This window comes from Etheostoma cragini, chromosome 5 (genome assembly GCF_013103735.1).
Source record: "Etheostoma cragini isolate CJK2018 chromosome 5, CSU_Ecrag_1.0, whole genome shotgun sequence".
NCBI lineage: Eukaryota > Metazoa > Chordata > Actinopteri > Perciformes > Percidae > Etheostoma > Etheostoma cragini.
This window is the reverse complement of record NC_048411.1, coordinates 27,367,841-27,384,945: the sequence shown is the minus strand read 5'-3', so window position 1 is coordinate 27,384,945 and position 17,105 is coordinate 27,367,841. Positions and strand designations below refer to the sequence as shown.

The window sequence follows — 17,105 nt, the reverse complement described above, 5'->3', positions numbered from 1 at the left end:
CTACAAAAGCGTCCAAATGGGAAAGGTTTGGAGTGTTGTGGATCGCTGTGAACCCATACCTGATGCCAAGCCCTGTCCTTTAAAATACAAGTAATGGAAGCAGTTTCATGAGATACAACACCTGATATATTGTATGTCCATGACATTGAAATGAAATGCTAAAACTAAACTTGCTATTGTTTAAACTTGCTTATTTTATGAGACAGTAAAACTACTTAAATTAAAAAAAAAATTTAAGCAACAAATGAAATGTAAAATATATTTAATAGTTCATTGTTTCAAATAAAATAAACTTACATGTGAACCAAATTTGTGTCATTATTACTCAAATATTCAATTAGCATGCAGGTTACAGACAGGTGGTGGTAGGATGGTGTAAAACACTTACAGATAAAAGAGCAAACACTTTATGTATTACTTCAGTGTTGTTAATTAAAATATTCAGAGATAAGACAATTCAATTCAGAGGATAACATATCTAGTTCATAGCATTTTTAAGAGTTTAATATCTCGGTGCATTCAGTATGTGAGAAATTGCGGGCGCCCAGTTGGTAGAGTGTGTGCTCACATGAAGAAGTTTTTTTCTTAACGCAGAGGCCTAGGGTTTGAGTCCACCATGCAGCAGTTTCCTGCATGTCTTCCCCCTCTCTCTACCCTTTCATATATAAGCTGTCCTGGTGATTAAAGGCAGACATTACCAAAGAAAGGTGAACTTAGAGAAACCTTTCCTCTTTATCTCTGCACGGTGTAGCTCAAACATTCAACAAGTGAAGTAACAATAAGAAAAACAAATTGGAGTTGACTCATAAAATAAAACTATAAATAAAAGTATGTCATTGAAACGGGTTAAATATAAACGGTTCTTTTAAATGCTTCTTTATATTTTAGTCTTACAGCATATTTCAATGGTAAATAGACCAAAACAATATAATTAAAGAAATGAAAACCATGATAAAATATAAATAAATTTGTATTATTAGTTGATTAATGTAACATTTTAGTCTTAAAAATATTAATAAACAACAATGCAATCCAGCTTCCCTGGTAATAAGACCAAAATAATAACATTAAAACAGCTCATGCTCAGCAGTAAATACCAACAATACCAAAGAAATACAGCTTCTCAGCCGCACCTCAGACTGACAGAAATGACATAAGACAAAAGATTGTTCCAACTGAAATACGTAAGTTTAATAAACGTGCTGATAAAAAAAAAGAAACGGGGAAAAGGTGTCCTTGTACCCAAATCAACAGATGGCTATTAGGCTGCTCTACACATAATGTTCATCCTAAATAGAGTTGGGGATCGTTTGGTCTGATACCGGTGCTAAAGCAATACTTTTAAAACAGTGCCTGAACCAATACTTTTAAGAAAGTAAAAAAAAAAAAGAGTTGGTGGCATTAAAGAAAACAATTTGTTTATTACTAAGGCCATATGGTTCAAATAAAATGACTTGATAATAGCTTAATAACTAGCCTATAACTTATAATAAACAATAACTTATTTCAGTAGTAAATTGCTGTTGAATAACAAAAACAACCACCAGATGGAAAAGGTTTTTTTACAATAACTTTGAATGAACATCAAGGCCTTCAGTTACCAGTTTAATACAGTCCTGTGCATATATACTTGCAACCATGTTCCTAACTGAAACTTTTAAAAATCGCTAGCTTGCAATGCTAATGGTAATCGCTAACCGCTAACGTTGATTTGAACAACAGTCCCGCATTTCTCTGCGTTGAATGGAGTGTATACATTGCATAGACTGTGTATATATATATATATATATATATATATATATATTAATATTAACGGTCTATGATACATTGCTACGTTCTTTACATATACCGCCCTGTATCACACAGAAGGACACAGCAGCTGATCCATTTTAGCAGAAGTTTCCATAATCATGTGTTCATGTTGTACCCATTCATTGTTGCATTGGTACTGTATTATTGTAATCATTTGTAATTAATTCCTGTTCATTGTTCATGCACTTGTATATTGTTGTTGGTTTTGATATGGGACACTGATGAAATATGAGGGGACGGGGTTACTGGCCAAATGGCTTCAGACTGGTCTGGAATATCAGAACAGCTGTAGTTAATTTGTTTGTTTGTTGTCTTGTTTGTATTTTTTTAGTTTTACACATATGAGTGCCTTTTTTATGAGTGTGACATGTTAGTTATGGTTCTAATAGTTGATAATGGTTCTGTAACATAATTTTATGTAAAGTTTTTGCCTGTTATGTTTAATTTATCAGCAATAAAGACAGATTTTTGTTAAAATGTTTTTCTGAACATCAATGACATTCATAACGGTCATAACTGAAACAGATATACAACATACCATGTATACATGGTGTATATGTATGTATACATGATACATGTGTATACACATATTTATTGCAAACAGACCTAAGTACTACACAAATAAGAACATCTGCCTCTGCACCACCAAAGTGAACATAAAATAACTATAAAATATATAAATATATAAATTCATATGTCACTGTTGTCAAAACCCACAAAGTTGACAGACAGAGACGGCATCTTGGAAGTTTGTGATCAATACTGTATGGTGTAACCAAGTGGTGTCCCATTTCATAGGGGTATGTCTTCACCCCTACCCCTTACCCCTTGGTTTCAAGGGCCAAGGGGTAAGGGGTAGGGGTAAGATGGAGAAATGGGATCCAGCCTTAGTGAATGCACCGTCTTTTAGTGATCAGACTACATTTATTTTCTTTTTCTGGTGAGTTCTTGAAAGAATAAAATGATTCTTGGCCAGTAGAGATGTGTACCGTACATGGAGATACATACCTAACAACGTTAAACTCAGGCTGCATTTAGCATTAAATTGAGTAGCTGTGAATGGCAACTAACTGGGCGACTTTGGCCAGATATTCCCCAAATAAAAAGACAAATCTAATGAAGTAATAAAGACAGTTGTATACCCTGGTCTTTTATCTGTAGTTGTGTTATAGCATTGCCATGCTGCTGTTCCTGACTTAACTGTATCCTTTCCCCAAGACTTGGATTCAGTATGACTGTATAAAAGAAGGAAAAAGGCACAGATATAAAGTATTATTATATTAGTCTTTATATTGTAATATCAACCAAATAACACCAGTAATCAAGCGATGCATTCCCAATGTTTTTAGCTAAATTTGTAATAAATGCTACACAGCAAAAGAAAAGCTAGGCAATGTAGAGCAAAATGCATAATGTTTACGTTATTTTTAAATCACTTATCTTGCTCCCTTGTGATAAATAAGTGCAATTTTAAGGTCAGTGACAATCAGTTTGCAGTGTGCTGCTCTCATGAATTTTAGAAATAGCCAAACTGACCTAAAGCCCTTGCCTAAACTTTACTGTCACTGGTCTATCTCTATAGAATTCCTCTGTTTCCCTGTATTGTGTACATTTCATTTTAGGGATGCATAAACAAGGACACTTCGCCCTGCACTCTCATCTTCAACGTCCTCATCCACATGAAGTGGCAGGCTATTCTCCGAGTTGCGAGATAGGACCCAGTCACCATTGGAAGCAAGAGAGCGAGATTTGCCACTGATTATAGTAAACACACAGTCAAGCGCCGACAGGCATCGCGTGAGAAATTTTTTCTCCTTTACCTGGCGACCCTGAAAGTCAAGAATGGGTCGGGTTATGGTGTTTTCAATCAGAGGAGTTCCTCAACACCCGGCCGATGACGACGCAAAAGAAGTCCCCGTGGGCTCCGGCTAGCGAGCCGGTCAGCCGGCACACCCGGGCCAACACCTCGCAGGCGGAGGAGAACCCATAACAGGCCCATGATCGTCGCCCTGATACAAGACCGCAGCTAATGGATAGATATAAGACTCATCTCATAACTCATAATCTTCCTGGAGTAAGATATGCCATGAATTGACTCAGATGTCATTTTCTCCTTCATTCTTGGAAACTATCTTGACACCTGGCACTCGGCCACTTTCCTCTCTGACATGTAGTGTATGCCACAACGGACTACAGTGGACGATCTTTTCTTAAACTTCCATACTTAATTATTGTTTTTGACTTTGAATGTCTGCTACAGTTGTGGGCACCATAATGAACGCTGAAACAAGGTAAGTTTCAGGTCTGGGTTTGCGATGCGATCCTGAGCCCACCAAACTGCAACCCCTCCCCGCCCCGACTACGCCTCGATATCCTGTCCATAAATATTATAAACAGGATTGGTGACAAAGCGCAGCCCTGGCGGAGGCCAACCCTCACCTGGAACGAGTCCGACTTACTGCCGAGAACCCGGACACAGCTCTCGCTTTGGTCATACAGAGATTGGCTGGCCCTGAGCAGGGACCCCCTCACCCCATACTCCCGCAGCACCTCCCACAGTTTCTCCCGGGGGCTCTCTGTGTCTGCCTGCATGAGCCTAATTGTTTTTTTGGACTTGCCTCTCACCTGTCTGCCCACTGTCAGTCCTCTTTGCACCATTTTTCCGTTGTATTCAATAAACCTCTATTCCTGTTTCCCAACCTTTCCTCCTTGTCTGTTCCGGAATCTACTACCAAACTTACAGGGTCGGCTAAGTCCATACTACAGCCAGTTTGTTCTCCTAAACGACCTCCTAGTTGTTCTCCTAGTTAACGACCTCAGGCACAAAACTGGTGGACTCAAATGCGTGTCTCAAAAGCAGTGGTAGGTATAACAAAACTAATTTACTGGACGAAGTTCAAATCAAAAAACAAAACAACACTTACAAAGAGTAACAAAGTACAAACAAACTACAAACTTGGAGGATCAAACAATTTTCACAAAACTTCAATCAAAACCTGATAACATGAAAATCTTGGGTGGGACGTTTGACGAGACTACAAGACTGAACAATACAAATTGTTGGGGAAAACGTTTACGATAAGCTGCATGTCCCCTACCGCATGCGCTATGTGCGTGCACTCACGCATCAAAAAATTACTTACAATATTTGCTAAATGTAACATCTCTTTCACATTAGCAAGTGACTGACCTATTTGGATGCGTTTTGAGATGCCTGAAGTTCCACGTGGTTGGTCCGGTATCATTTCTTGGTGCCACACACCTTGCATGTAGCTGTTTTGCTTCAGTGTTAATTACAATATTCAGAGATAAGACAATTCAGATGATAACATATCTAGTTTTTAGCATTTTTAAGAGTTTAACATCTCAGTGCATTCAGTAAAGTGTGAGGAAGTGCGGGCGCCCAGGTGCAGAGTTGGTAGAGTGTGTGCTCACTTGAAGAAGGTTTTTTCTTGACGCAGAGGCCTAGGGTTTGAGTCCACCCTGCAGCAATTTCCTGCATGTCTTCCCCCTCTCTCTACCCTTTCATATATAAGCTGTCCTGGTGATTAAAGGCAGACATTACCAAAGAAAGGTGAGCTTAGAGAAACCTTTCCTCTTTATCTTTGCACGGTGTAGCTCAAACATTCAACAAGTGAAGTAACAAAAAGAAAAACGAATCGGAGTGGACTTTAAAATGAAACTTTAATAAAAGTATGTCATTGAAACGGTTGAACATAAAAAAGCCCTTAAATTTATTTATTTACTTGAAACTCTTCAATCTTAGTTTGAAATAGCAATTTTTATTTATTTTATTTTATTTCCTTCTTTTAGTTGATTCGCTATGTATAAGCTCCTAGGATTTATTTATAAGTTCGACCCTAGGAAAAAGCTATATTTTTAAAGTGGATTTGTAAAAAGCCTTGTTTGTTTGTATGTCTGTATTCTAAATCAAGAAAAATTTATATAAATAACGCTTCGCTGACAGATCTTCTGACATGATTGTCTGCATTGCATTGTGGGATATTGGCTTTGAATGCGCCATTGTACCAAAGTTTGTCTTACAGCATATTTCACTGGTAATGAGACCAAAATAATATTATTAAAATAAAGAAATGAAAACCATAATAAAGTCTAAATAAATGTTGATGAATGTAACGCAATCCAGCTTCCCTGGTAATAAGACCGAAACAAAAACATTAAAACAGCTCATGCTCAGCGGTTATAATCCTATAAATACCAACAATACCAAAGCAATACAGCTTCTCAGCTGCACTTCAGACTGACAGAAGTGACATAAGACAAAAGATTGTTCCAATTGAAATACGTAAGTTTAATAAACATGCTGACAAAAAAAAAACAGGGAAAACGTGTCCCTGTACAAAAATCAACAGATGGCTGCTCTACACATAATGTTTATCTTAAATAGGGTTGGGGGTCGTTTGGGGTTTTCCCGATACTGGTGCTAAAGCAATACTTAAAACGGTGCCTGAACCAATACTTTTAAAGAAAGTTAAAAAAAAGAGTTGGTGACATTAAGAACAATGTGTTTATTACTAAGGCCATATGGTTAAAATTAAATGATTTAATAATAGCTTAATAACTATAACTTATAATAAACAATAACTTATTGAACTAGTAAATTGCTGTTGAATGACAAAAACAACCACTAGATGGAAAAGGGGTATTTTACAATAACTTTGCATGCACATCAAGGATTAAAGTTACCAGTTTCAGTGAACACACCGTCTGTGTTGTCATACACGTGCAGCGATGCTTCAGTTGCCTCTATTGCCCATTTTGGAGCCTCAGAGAGAAGCGCAGGCATATCAGGGGCACCGTAATAAGGCACCAAAATCCACGTTGCTATTTGTGTCGGTAGATACCAATCGTTTAGGCATCGGTGCCATATAAGCACTGGGTCTCGGTACCCAACCCTAATCCTAAATGATTTCTACCACAGAGACTGTACTTGATTTTATGATAATTTCAGCTGCTTTATAAAGATCTAAATTGTTTATGGTTTACTAGTTGTAGTATAGTTTTTGAACTTGTTAATGTTTCACACTTTAGTGATCAGACTATATTTATTTTCTTTTTCTGGTGAGTTCTTGAAAGAATAAAACTAAAAATGATACTTGGCCAGTAGAGATGTGTACCGAACATGGAGATACATACCTACGCAACGTTAAACTTAGGCTGCATTTAGCATTAAATTGATTAGCTGTGAATGGCAACTAACTGGGCAACTTTGGCCAGACATTCCCCAAATAAAAAGACAAATCTAATTGATAAAGACAGTTCTAATCCCTGGTCTTTTATCTGTAGTTGTGTTATAGCATTGCCATGCTGCTGTTCCTGACTTAACTGTATCCTGATGAATATTTGAGTGATTGTGACAGATTTGGTTTGCATGCATGTTTATTTTATTTGAAACAATGAAATATGAAATAACATTTTTCATAGATTTCCTTCTTTGCTTTGAACAATTTAAATGACAAGTAGTTAGACATAATATGTTAAAGTATATATAACACAAAAGCAGGTTTATTTTTAGCTTTTCATTTCAATGTCATGGACATGCAATGGGTTATCTTAAGAGCATATTTCATTATTCTCTTTAAAGCTATAGAGCATAGTTTCTGTCACGTAATTCTAAGTAATGAGAACAAAACTGTCAACGCAACCAGGGAAGAATTGTATTATGTGGACACGTCGACAGTTTTGTCCCCACTCCACATGCCGGACTCTTCAGAAGAAGATGGATCAGGTGTGGGATCAGCTACAGGATTACAGCGATCCACCACACTCCGGACTCCTCTCATTTGGACGCTGCTGTAGGTCCCAGAGATTGACGTCCATGTGGTCTTCCCATTTCTGTAGGTGCGGCTAAGGCGTGCAGTGTATGGGATGTTTTCCCCGTACTTAAATTCCACCATACTGGCACGGCAGGAGCGCCTTGGTGGGGTTGTGACCAAAACACAAACAGTGTTGGAGATCATCTCGGTATAAGTGGTCCCGTTGGTGAACTGGAAGGTCTTTTCAGCGCCAACCTCAATACCACCAGAGAACACTGAGGGGATTCCGGCAGTGATGGTAGTGTTAGCCCCTATTGTGAGTGAAAAGCTGGTGTCCCACCTATGCTCCTTTTGGGTTGTCTTTGAGAGCATTGTTGCCAGTGTCATTGGCTCGAAGAAATCGTTGGTGAGGACCGATTCTTTGAAGGTCTCTGAAGGATAAGGTATGACTTTAACCCCATCAGTTTTATACTTGACATCAGATATGTCCTCGTGAATTACATCTTTGTTAAAGGTAAGGACCTGGTAGCTCTTGTGCCAATACTCATCACCTTCCCATGGAAGGATGAAGGCCTCATTTTTAACATCTACCTTCCCAAGACCATACTTGTTCTTACCAATATATATCTTGCTCCCGGGGAAGGTCTCGACGGCATTCTCAGGCACTGAACCATAGGAGCCATCCTTCCATTCAATAATCTCAAAATTGTCTTTGTTTACCAGGATCTCAAATGGAGAGCCACGAAGCTCTTTGTCTCTATAGGGGAAGAGGCAGTGAGGACTCTGGTAAGGGTTATATAAGCCGGCCTCAAGGCCATATTTGCAAACATAGTCGATGCGATCAACATATTTGTTGTAGACTGAAACTGCTCCATTGGGGAGAGAGCCATTAAAGGTCTGCCATTCCAGGTTGGTTTGATCAACGTTGAGTGAGGAGGACCTGCCCACGTTGTTCTCAATCACTTTGAGATCTCTCTTAACCTTAATAGCATGATTTGTCAATTGGTTAGCTGTGATGCTAGGAACTCTTTCCCCCAGACTTGGATTCAGTAGCGCTGTATAAAAAGAAAGGAAAAAGGCACAGATATAAAATATGCTACAAGGCAAAGGAAAAGCTATCCAAGGTAGAGCAAAAAGCATATTGTTTACCTTATTTCTAAATCAATTATCTTGCTCCCTTGTGATAAATAAGTACGGTTTTGAGGTACTTGACAATCAGTTTGCAGTGTACTGCTCTCATGAATTTTAGAAATAGCCAAACTGACCTAAAGCCCTTGCCTAGACTTTACTATCACCGTTCTATCTCTATAGAATTCCTCCGTTTCCCTCTCTTGTGTACGTTTAATTTAAGGGATGCACAAACAAGGACACTTGGAAACAGGCCCAGATTGGTTAATCGGGAGGACCGGGAATTGTTTTCTTTGGTCATAAGGGCCGGTAGGTTTCAGTAAAAGTACTGGCATGAAATCATATATGAAATATATTATGGGTGCTGTCCCTAGGCAGTCTGCACTCACAGCCCACTCTTTCATGTATTTACTTTGTCTTGCTGCCCACTGTTCTCTAAATTGTGCAACATGGTTATTTGGTTGGTCAACATGGTTATTTTGATAACCATGTGGCGCAGTGGTAGAGCGGTTGCCTGCCAATTGGAAGGTTGGTGGTTCAATCCCTGGCCCTATAGTCCCATGTCGAGTGTTTACCTGATGAGCAGGTGGCACCTTGTACGGCAGCCTCGGCCACAGTGTATGAATGCGTGTGAATGGTGAATGGTACATGTATGATGTAAAAGCGCTTTGAGAAGTTGTTAGGACTAGAAAGCGCTATATAAATACAGTACATTTACATGTAAAGTAGAGTGGCACATCTGCTGTAAACTCTTTTACCACAGTGTGTGAAGAAGCAAACAAACAGATTATTTGCAATATAAACACTTCTATGCTCAAATGTTAGTGACCTATTATGACTTTTCTCATTGAAAATAGGATAGTAAACATACACAGCCCGAAACTGAATAGGATAGAAGTAATATTAAATATTAAAAAAGAAATGGATGGTGGTGTCAGTAGAAAGTGCAATACATTTTATATGTACCTTTCATTCATTTATTTTATTCATTTATTTCATTTATACATTTCATATATTTTATAGTGATTCTACTTAATACACATCTTTCCACTGCCATGGGCATCTATGGCAGCCCATAGAACCGTACTTCAGAACACTCGCATAATTCACTTCACCAAGTTTTAGGTCTGCACCACAGGCAGTCTAGCATCACCAATGGGTCAAAGTTGGCGTTGCACCCGTACGATTAACTTTTTAACTGTATGCCCAATTTTTATTTGAGATATAGTTGGAATCCTTGGATGACGCCGAACTAAACGCACCCCATGATGACAATATCCGCCATGTTGGACCTTTTGCCATATTAAATTTGATAAAAAAAACACTAAAAACTTTTCACAGGTCACAAAATTGGGTAGATTTTCACGAAATCTAGCACAGATGATCATCAGACCATGCCTCACAAAGGTTGTTACATTGCTTATTGATCTTTGAAAGCTTTTGCCCTTCACAGACAATTGAAATCAGTCTGGGGGGACAGTGAAGCCGCTAAACAGGAAAATAACTCATATCTCGCGGGGGCTTTCGCATATCAAAACTACTGGACTCGTCACCCAATAAGGAGTTGGCCCATGAACTATGGTGACTTTTGACCACTATGGGGATGCTATAATCACAGAAATTAGGCTCTTTTCAATGCTTTCACGTATTGACACCAAACTTGGTACATCGACTCGGAACCCCATCCTGAGGACACACAATACATTTGGAGTCTTTTGACCAGTAGGTAGGTGCTATAATTACAGTAAGTAGGCTCATATCTCACCAACACTTTCATGTATCAACTGAACTTTGTACAGTACATGGAATCAAGACCCAATCACAATGGTGCTATAAATACAGGAAGTGAGCTCATATTTCATCAATGTTTTGATGTATAAAGCTCAAACTTGGTTCAGGGACATAGTAGCTCATTGTGAGGAAATGCAAGGAAAGTGGTGTCATTTGGCCTCTAGGGGCACTGTAATAAAGAAAGTGAGCTCATATCTCAGCAACGCTTTGATGTCCTAAAGCCAAACTATGGTACAGGGACTTGGCACTTGATTGGAGACGGGTATGGCTGCAGCCTGGAGCGTCCCATGTCATCCGTCCCGTCTCATGCGGTCTCGTCTCATGCGGAGGTGTGTCCGACGGTAAATCCAGAGGGTCAAAATTACGATATCGCGAATAAGTTTCCAGATGGAGTCCACGGGTAAATCCGTGACCACATCTGTTGCAATCAATTGAAAAACGTTAAAAAACTGTTAAAGTAACAATTTTGCCATAGCCTACATGTAGTTTGTTCATTTCTGAATGTTATGCTTGTGTTGGTCCATATTAACGTAGCTACATCTGATGATAGCTGCATCAGCGACGCAGCTGTTTCTGCTAACTAACTGCAGGACCTCTTGAGGAGGGATCACAATCCACGATCTGCACTCACAACAAAACTACAAAAATAAACATGTTACACGCTTTCCAAGACTTTTTAATTGTATATTCTAGATTGTTTTCACACTTCACTGGGACATTGCTGCAAATACAACTGCTTATCAGCATGGCGAGAGCGACTGTCGGTCTCGGCTGTTGGCTCTCTGGGACCCGGGGCAGACGGCGGCCGTATTTTTCTACTATACCGCGACCTCGGCTGTAGGGTCTCTGGGACCCGGGGCAGAAAATTGTCGTGTCTCTGGGACCCGGGGCAGAATGCTGTCGGGTCTTTGGGACCCGGGGCAGAATGTGATTCTATTTTTCTACTACCGTGGCCTCGGCCTTCGGGTCTCCGGGACCCGTCCTGCATTCGACTGCGTACTGCCACAGTCTGGGGCCAGAATGCGATTGAATTTTTCTTCCACTTCCACCAGCGGTTCTATTTAATTTTGTGTTGTATTGTATGAAAGGGGGAATTTTTTAAAAACAAAACCAAATGCTTGAACTCTCTCGGGAGACAAAGTTGCAGTTATAGAAGGATTTTTTTAGTTTGCCTATCATCTGCATTTATTTTAGAGACGGACATATATTTTTAAATATTTAAAAACTCAACAAATATTGTATTCATTAGCATGATAGTTGACGTGAGCTTTTACTTTGAAAAAAAGAGAGATATTAGTATTTTATTCCAGACGCGAGCTTTTATTTTGAAAAGTAGAAACTCGGGGAAGGCAGAAGGATTTTTTTAGTTTGCCTATAATCTGCATTTATTTTATAGACAAACATATATTTTAAGTGTTTTTATTCATCAGTATGATAGTCTGCATGTATCTTTTAGACATGTTTAGTTAAAAAAATATATATATTTCATTCATTTGTTTCATAAATGAATAAAAAAAAAAAAAAACGCGATTTTGCATTTTTGACCCTCTGGATTTACCGTTGGACACGCCTCCGCATGAGACGAGACCGCATGAGACGAGACGGATGACATGGGACGCTCCAGGCCGCAGCCATATACTCTTATAATTTGGCCTCTAGGGGCACTGTAACAAAGAAAATGCTACATCCTGCTACGCTCCGCGGTGACCTGCTACGCTCTGCTGTACCTTGTAATGCCGTGCTGTGCCCTGCATTTTCATGAACTACTACAAATTACTATTTTTTAGTCACTATTCTATTATCTTTTACTGTGACTGTTATTGCCACTTTTCATCTCAACCCCAACCGGTCGTCCGACACCACCTACCAAGAGCCTGGGTCTGACCAAGGTTTCTTCCTAAAAGGAAGTTTTTCCTCGCCACTGTCGCAGTGTTGCTTGCTCTGGAGGGAAATACTAGAAGACAACGTGAATATCTGGAGCCTCGGTTCCCTCAACATCACAAATGGGCACAGAGGAGAAATTGAACGTGATTCAATCTGATTTGGCCTCGCTCTCTGCGAGTATTGGTGTGGTGAAAGCAGATATTGAAAGAAAGAGGAGTCAAATTTTTCTCCTTTACCTGGCGACCCTGAAAGTCAAAGATGGGTCGGATTATCATGTTTTCAAACAGAGGAGTTCCTCAACACCCGGCCGATGACGACGCAAGAGAAGTCCCCGTGGGCTCCGGCTAGCGAGAAATGAACTATCTTGACACCTGGCACTCGGCCACTTCCCTCTCTGACATGTAGTGTATGCCACAACGGACTACAGTGGACAATCTTTTCTTAAACTTCCATACTTAATTATTGTTTTTGACTTGGAATGTCTGCTACAGTTGTGGGCACTATAATGAACGCTGAAACAAGGTAAGTTTCAGGTCTGGGATTCTTCCTACAAGGAGTTTTAATCCCTTATTACAATACAACCACACCTGGGGATTTTGTGTTGTCTTCATTGACAACCAGAGTTGCTCTATTCATTTTGTTTTGCTTATCACATTTCTATAACCCCCAGTCACCACAAGTTGCTGCTATTGTCATAAATTGTCTTCTGTCACGAAATAAGTGTGCATTGTGTATCTGCATCAATCTAATTTAGTGTTGTACCCTTTCATTGTGATAATTTCCTGGTAGGCTTGATTTATCAATATCTTTATGTTACCACACAGGATTAGCTGAGGAGCATTTCTGTTTTTTGCCCAATGAAATGACCCCTGCCCTGTTGAGGGTGCATTTGCTTTATGTTAGAACCTCTACTACTACTCTGTAACCGTTACCCCCGCTGTTCAATGGTTTATGAAGCACATTTGAGTTTGAGAGAAATGTTTTGAGAGAAATTATTACAAAATCTGAATGTGAAATCAGTGAGAAATGCTGTCAAATTGAAAGAATGAGCTCTTGAATAAAGATAGGAATAAAACTCCATACTTCTCAAGCATAAAGATTTGGGGGGAAATGTACAATAAAAAAAAAAACTTTTATGTCAAAACGTGCAAAATGGCTGCCCCACCACGACAATAACCTTCTCCCTTTCTTCTCCTACAACTTTGTTTAAATTTATTGATACTAAAAGTGTTCTAAACCTTAGCTTGGTATACTGAAATCCCGGATTTATCTTAGTGGGTGTACAGTGTAAACCTGTGTGCAATGTAGATTACATCACTGAAACATATAAATATTATACCTGATGAGAATGGTCATTGTGAGCATGTTAGCATGATGATGTTAGAATTTAACTCAAGAGTATAAAGCTCAAGTATCTTCACATCACTAGATAGAACAGACAGGAGTAAACAAGTTTAGGTTAATTGCTCCTTTTAAAAAACAAAGGCAGATGTACAATACAAACACACTACAGAGGTTTTGTCTTCATAGTCTTTCATGCTCTATAAAGCATTGTATGGTAACATGTCCATAAAAGTTTTATTCCATCCCTAAAATGTATATAGCCAGTTTGTGTTTACCATTTCTTTGCTCTGTGCTCTTCAGGATGTCAAGAGGACTGGCTGAAGACAGAGCCAGCAGGGCTAACAGCAGCAACACTGACAGCTTCATCTGGAGAAGAAACACAGAACAAAATCAGTGCTAGCTCATAAAATATAATAAAACCTCAGTGTTAAGCCATCGAGATATTTAGTCTGGACGGTCTTCATATGGTAAATCTGTTTTTGCAAGAAGAAGAATAGATTCAAATAGATTTTGAAAATACAGAAAAGATCTAAATAATAATACTTGCATTTTGATTGGTATTAAAACGATGCAAAGGTATCTGAGTCTTGACTGATGGTGTTCTCATCGTTTTAAATGTAAATGTACTGTATTTTATACAGCGCTTTTCTAGTGATAACGACTAACCAATGCACTTTTACATAGTACAGGAACATTCACACACGGTGGCCGAAGCTGTCGTACAAGGTGCCACCTGCTCATCCGATAAACACTCACACACTCCAATGGTTCAGCATCGGGGGCAAATCTGGGTTTAGTGTCTTGCCCAAGGAGACTTCGACATGGGACTGAACCACCAACCGTCCAATTGGCAGGCAACCGCTCTACCACTGAGCCACAGCTGGCCTTTTTTTATTATTGTTTTATCATTATTAGGCTAAATTAGCCTACCGAAGTATTTCCTCTTGAGTATCAAAAAGTAATAATAATAATAATAATAATAACTAGAACTGCACGCAGTTTCAACGGGGTCCAAGCCTCCCCTCGCCAGTCGTCCCCAGTGACACGGGGAGAGCTCGAAAGCGGAACCCAAAGCGAATTACAGAAGCTTTGCTTGGTCATGAAATGCGCACACAATTACGTAGCAAAATTCTTCATACAACATGTTGTCGTGGCCATCTGGAGATGCTACACACCGGGTTTCGTGCAGATCTGTCTTCATTGTAGCGCCACCTGCTGGTCAACGTGTGTAATATTTGGTAGGTCTGGTCGGCTACCCACTGTACATCTACTCTGTTAATTTCAAGTAATACACTTTAGTCGAAGTGGTTAATCTGAACGTTGGCCCATAGGCCACGCCCACTTAAACCAATCAGTACCCCACTGTAAGGATCACCTCAGGAGTGGGCCTAGATGGTATCCTTCAAATTTTGTAAAATTTGGATGAGCGGTTCATGAGATATAAACTTGTTGTATTTATAGCGCCCCCTAGTGGCCAATGTTCGTCAAATTTGTTTCAGAGCCTCAGAGGGTCATCGCAAGGAACATTCTAAACTTTGGTTTTGATATCATTTATTTTGGCCGAGATATGGCAAAGTCAGTTTTTTCAGAGTTAGCTACACAAATTTGGTAGCCCATAATATGCGGAATTTTCATTCTATAAAAAATCTTTATTGAATTTTTTTGTCAAGCCAGTCTGGAGATGCTATGTGCCAAGTTTCGTGCAGACCCATTGCACGGTCTAGGAGGAGTTTGAAAAAGTTTGTTTTCGATAAATTGCGATTTTTCAGGCATAAAAGTCCAGGCGGAAATGGGCGTGGCCTATATCACGAGATTCAGTAGGATCCAGGGAACGCGTGAATGTAAGGTTTTTTAATATCGGATGTACGGTTTGGGAGTTATTGGGCAAAACGCGTTTTTTCTGGTATAGCGCCACCTAGTGTCGGAAATGGGGCAATTTTTTGCGCCTGAGGTCTTTGCGGAGTTTTGGACCAGTCCTGAAAATGGCGCGTCGCCACCATGTACGGTTTAGGCTGCAGCACCACTTTTATGCGGTGAAGAAAAGAAATAATGGAAAATGGAGGAAAATCTTAGCGAAAACAATAGGGTTCCACAGCCCTGCTGTGTGAACCGCTTATCGCCTGCACGCATCCTCGGGCTTGGACCCCTAATAATAATAATACATGTTTAAAATGATTGTGTAATGTAAAGGTTATCAGTGATATTGCCGTTAGGTCAGGCTTACCCCGGGGCTGGTGAGAAAAAACTCTGCCGCGCTGCTCGGAGAAATAGAGAACAAAGATGCACTTCCTGACGTTTTGCGTGGTGTTCAAGCTTTTAGTAATTTTGTTCTAAATTTAGTAAACTTGCTAAAAGCACACCAAAACTTCAAAATTTCAGAACTAAACTAGATCTTCCTAAAGTCAAAGGGAAAAATATGTTGCTTGCTCATCAGGTCACCCTCTCCGGTTTGAGCAGAGAAGGAAAAATAAAAGCCCCTCATGAAGAGTGTGCAGAGCCCTTTATACCAGCTTAGTTGGGACTCTAGTCCTCCAACAAGGAGAGAGAGAGAGTGTGATCTTACAGTTCCTCCCCCGTCCCCCTGCACTCAGTCATGATCCTTCTGCTTTGCACCGGCACAGAAGTGAGCCAATTGGCCCCGTACCCCTTCCTAATTTCCAGTAAACCAAGTGAGTAAATCAAACATTGAAAATATTATGAATGCAAGGCCTGTTTCTTTAGAAACCATGTCTTTCTAGAGAAATTTCATAAAGTTCAGATATGTTGATCAAAAATAAGTAACTAGACACATATCCTGGTAAATATTAAGAAGCTCAAGTTGTACACGCTACAGACTTAATGGGTACTAAGAAAGAGTATTAATGCCACTTTATATTGAAAGCATGTCACAATTAAACAAAATATTTAGTAAATAAAAGCAATTATAGAGCCTCAATCATCTTTTGTTTTTTGTTTGTTTCATAGAAAGCTAACAAAAACATCATATGAAGATTATTGATTATGAACAATTAACCCTTTAGGAGGGCAGTTTAGGAATTAGGAACATCAAAACTATTACACTACAATGTGATTATAAGCTATAGTCATATTGTCAGCACTTTGCTTGCTTGATATTTATGTATTTGTTTTTTATTATTACCATTATTAGTATTAGTGTCCCATCTTTATTCTTTTGTATATAGGCCTTAAGGCCAAGATTTCATCAAGATGTCATGCACCCTCGGTCTTGTGCTGTTTTCAACTAAAAACATACATATGTCCTTCAACAGGAGCAATCCCGAAAGTGGAACATTGTGGATATACACTCACCGGCCACTTTATTAGGTACCCCATGCTAGTAACGGGTTGGACCCCCTTTTGCCTTCAGAA

General features: G+C 39.4%; 1 protein-coding gene across 1 annotated transcript; it reads right to left on the bottom strand.

The window, feature by feature from the left end:
• Window positions 1–7,255: 7,255 nt before the first annotated feature.
• Window positions 7,256–16,193, bottom strand: LOC117944416 (natterin-3-like). Its single transcript, XM_034871212.1, has 3 exons — window positions 15,961–16,193; window positions 14,012–14,102; window positions 7,256–8,644 (listed from the first exon to the last, which is right to left on the bottom strand). Exons 2-3 carry the CDS (start codon window positions 14,100–14,102, stop codon window positions 7,494–7,496), a joined length of 1,242 nt encoding a protein of 413 aa, XP_034727103.1. The 5' UTR covers window positions 15,961–16,193; the 3' UTR covers window positions 7,256–7,493.
• Window positions 16,194–17,105: the final 912 nt, after the last annotated feature.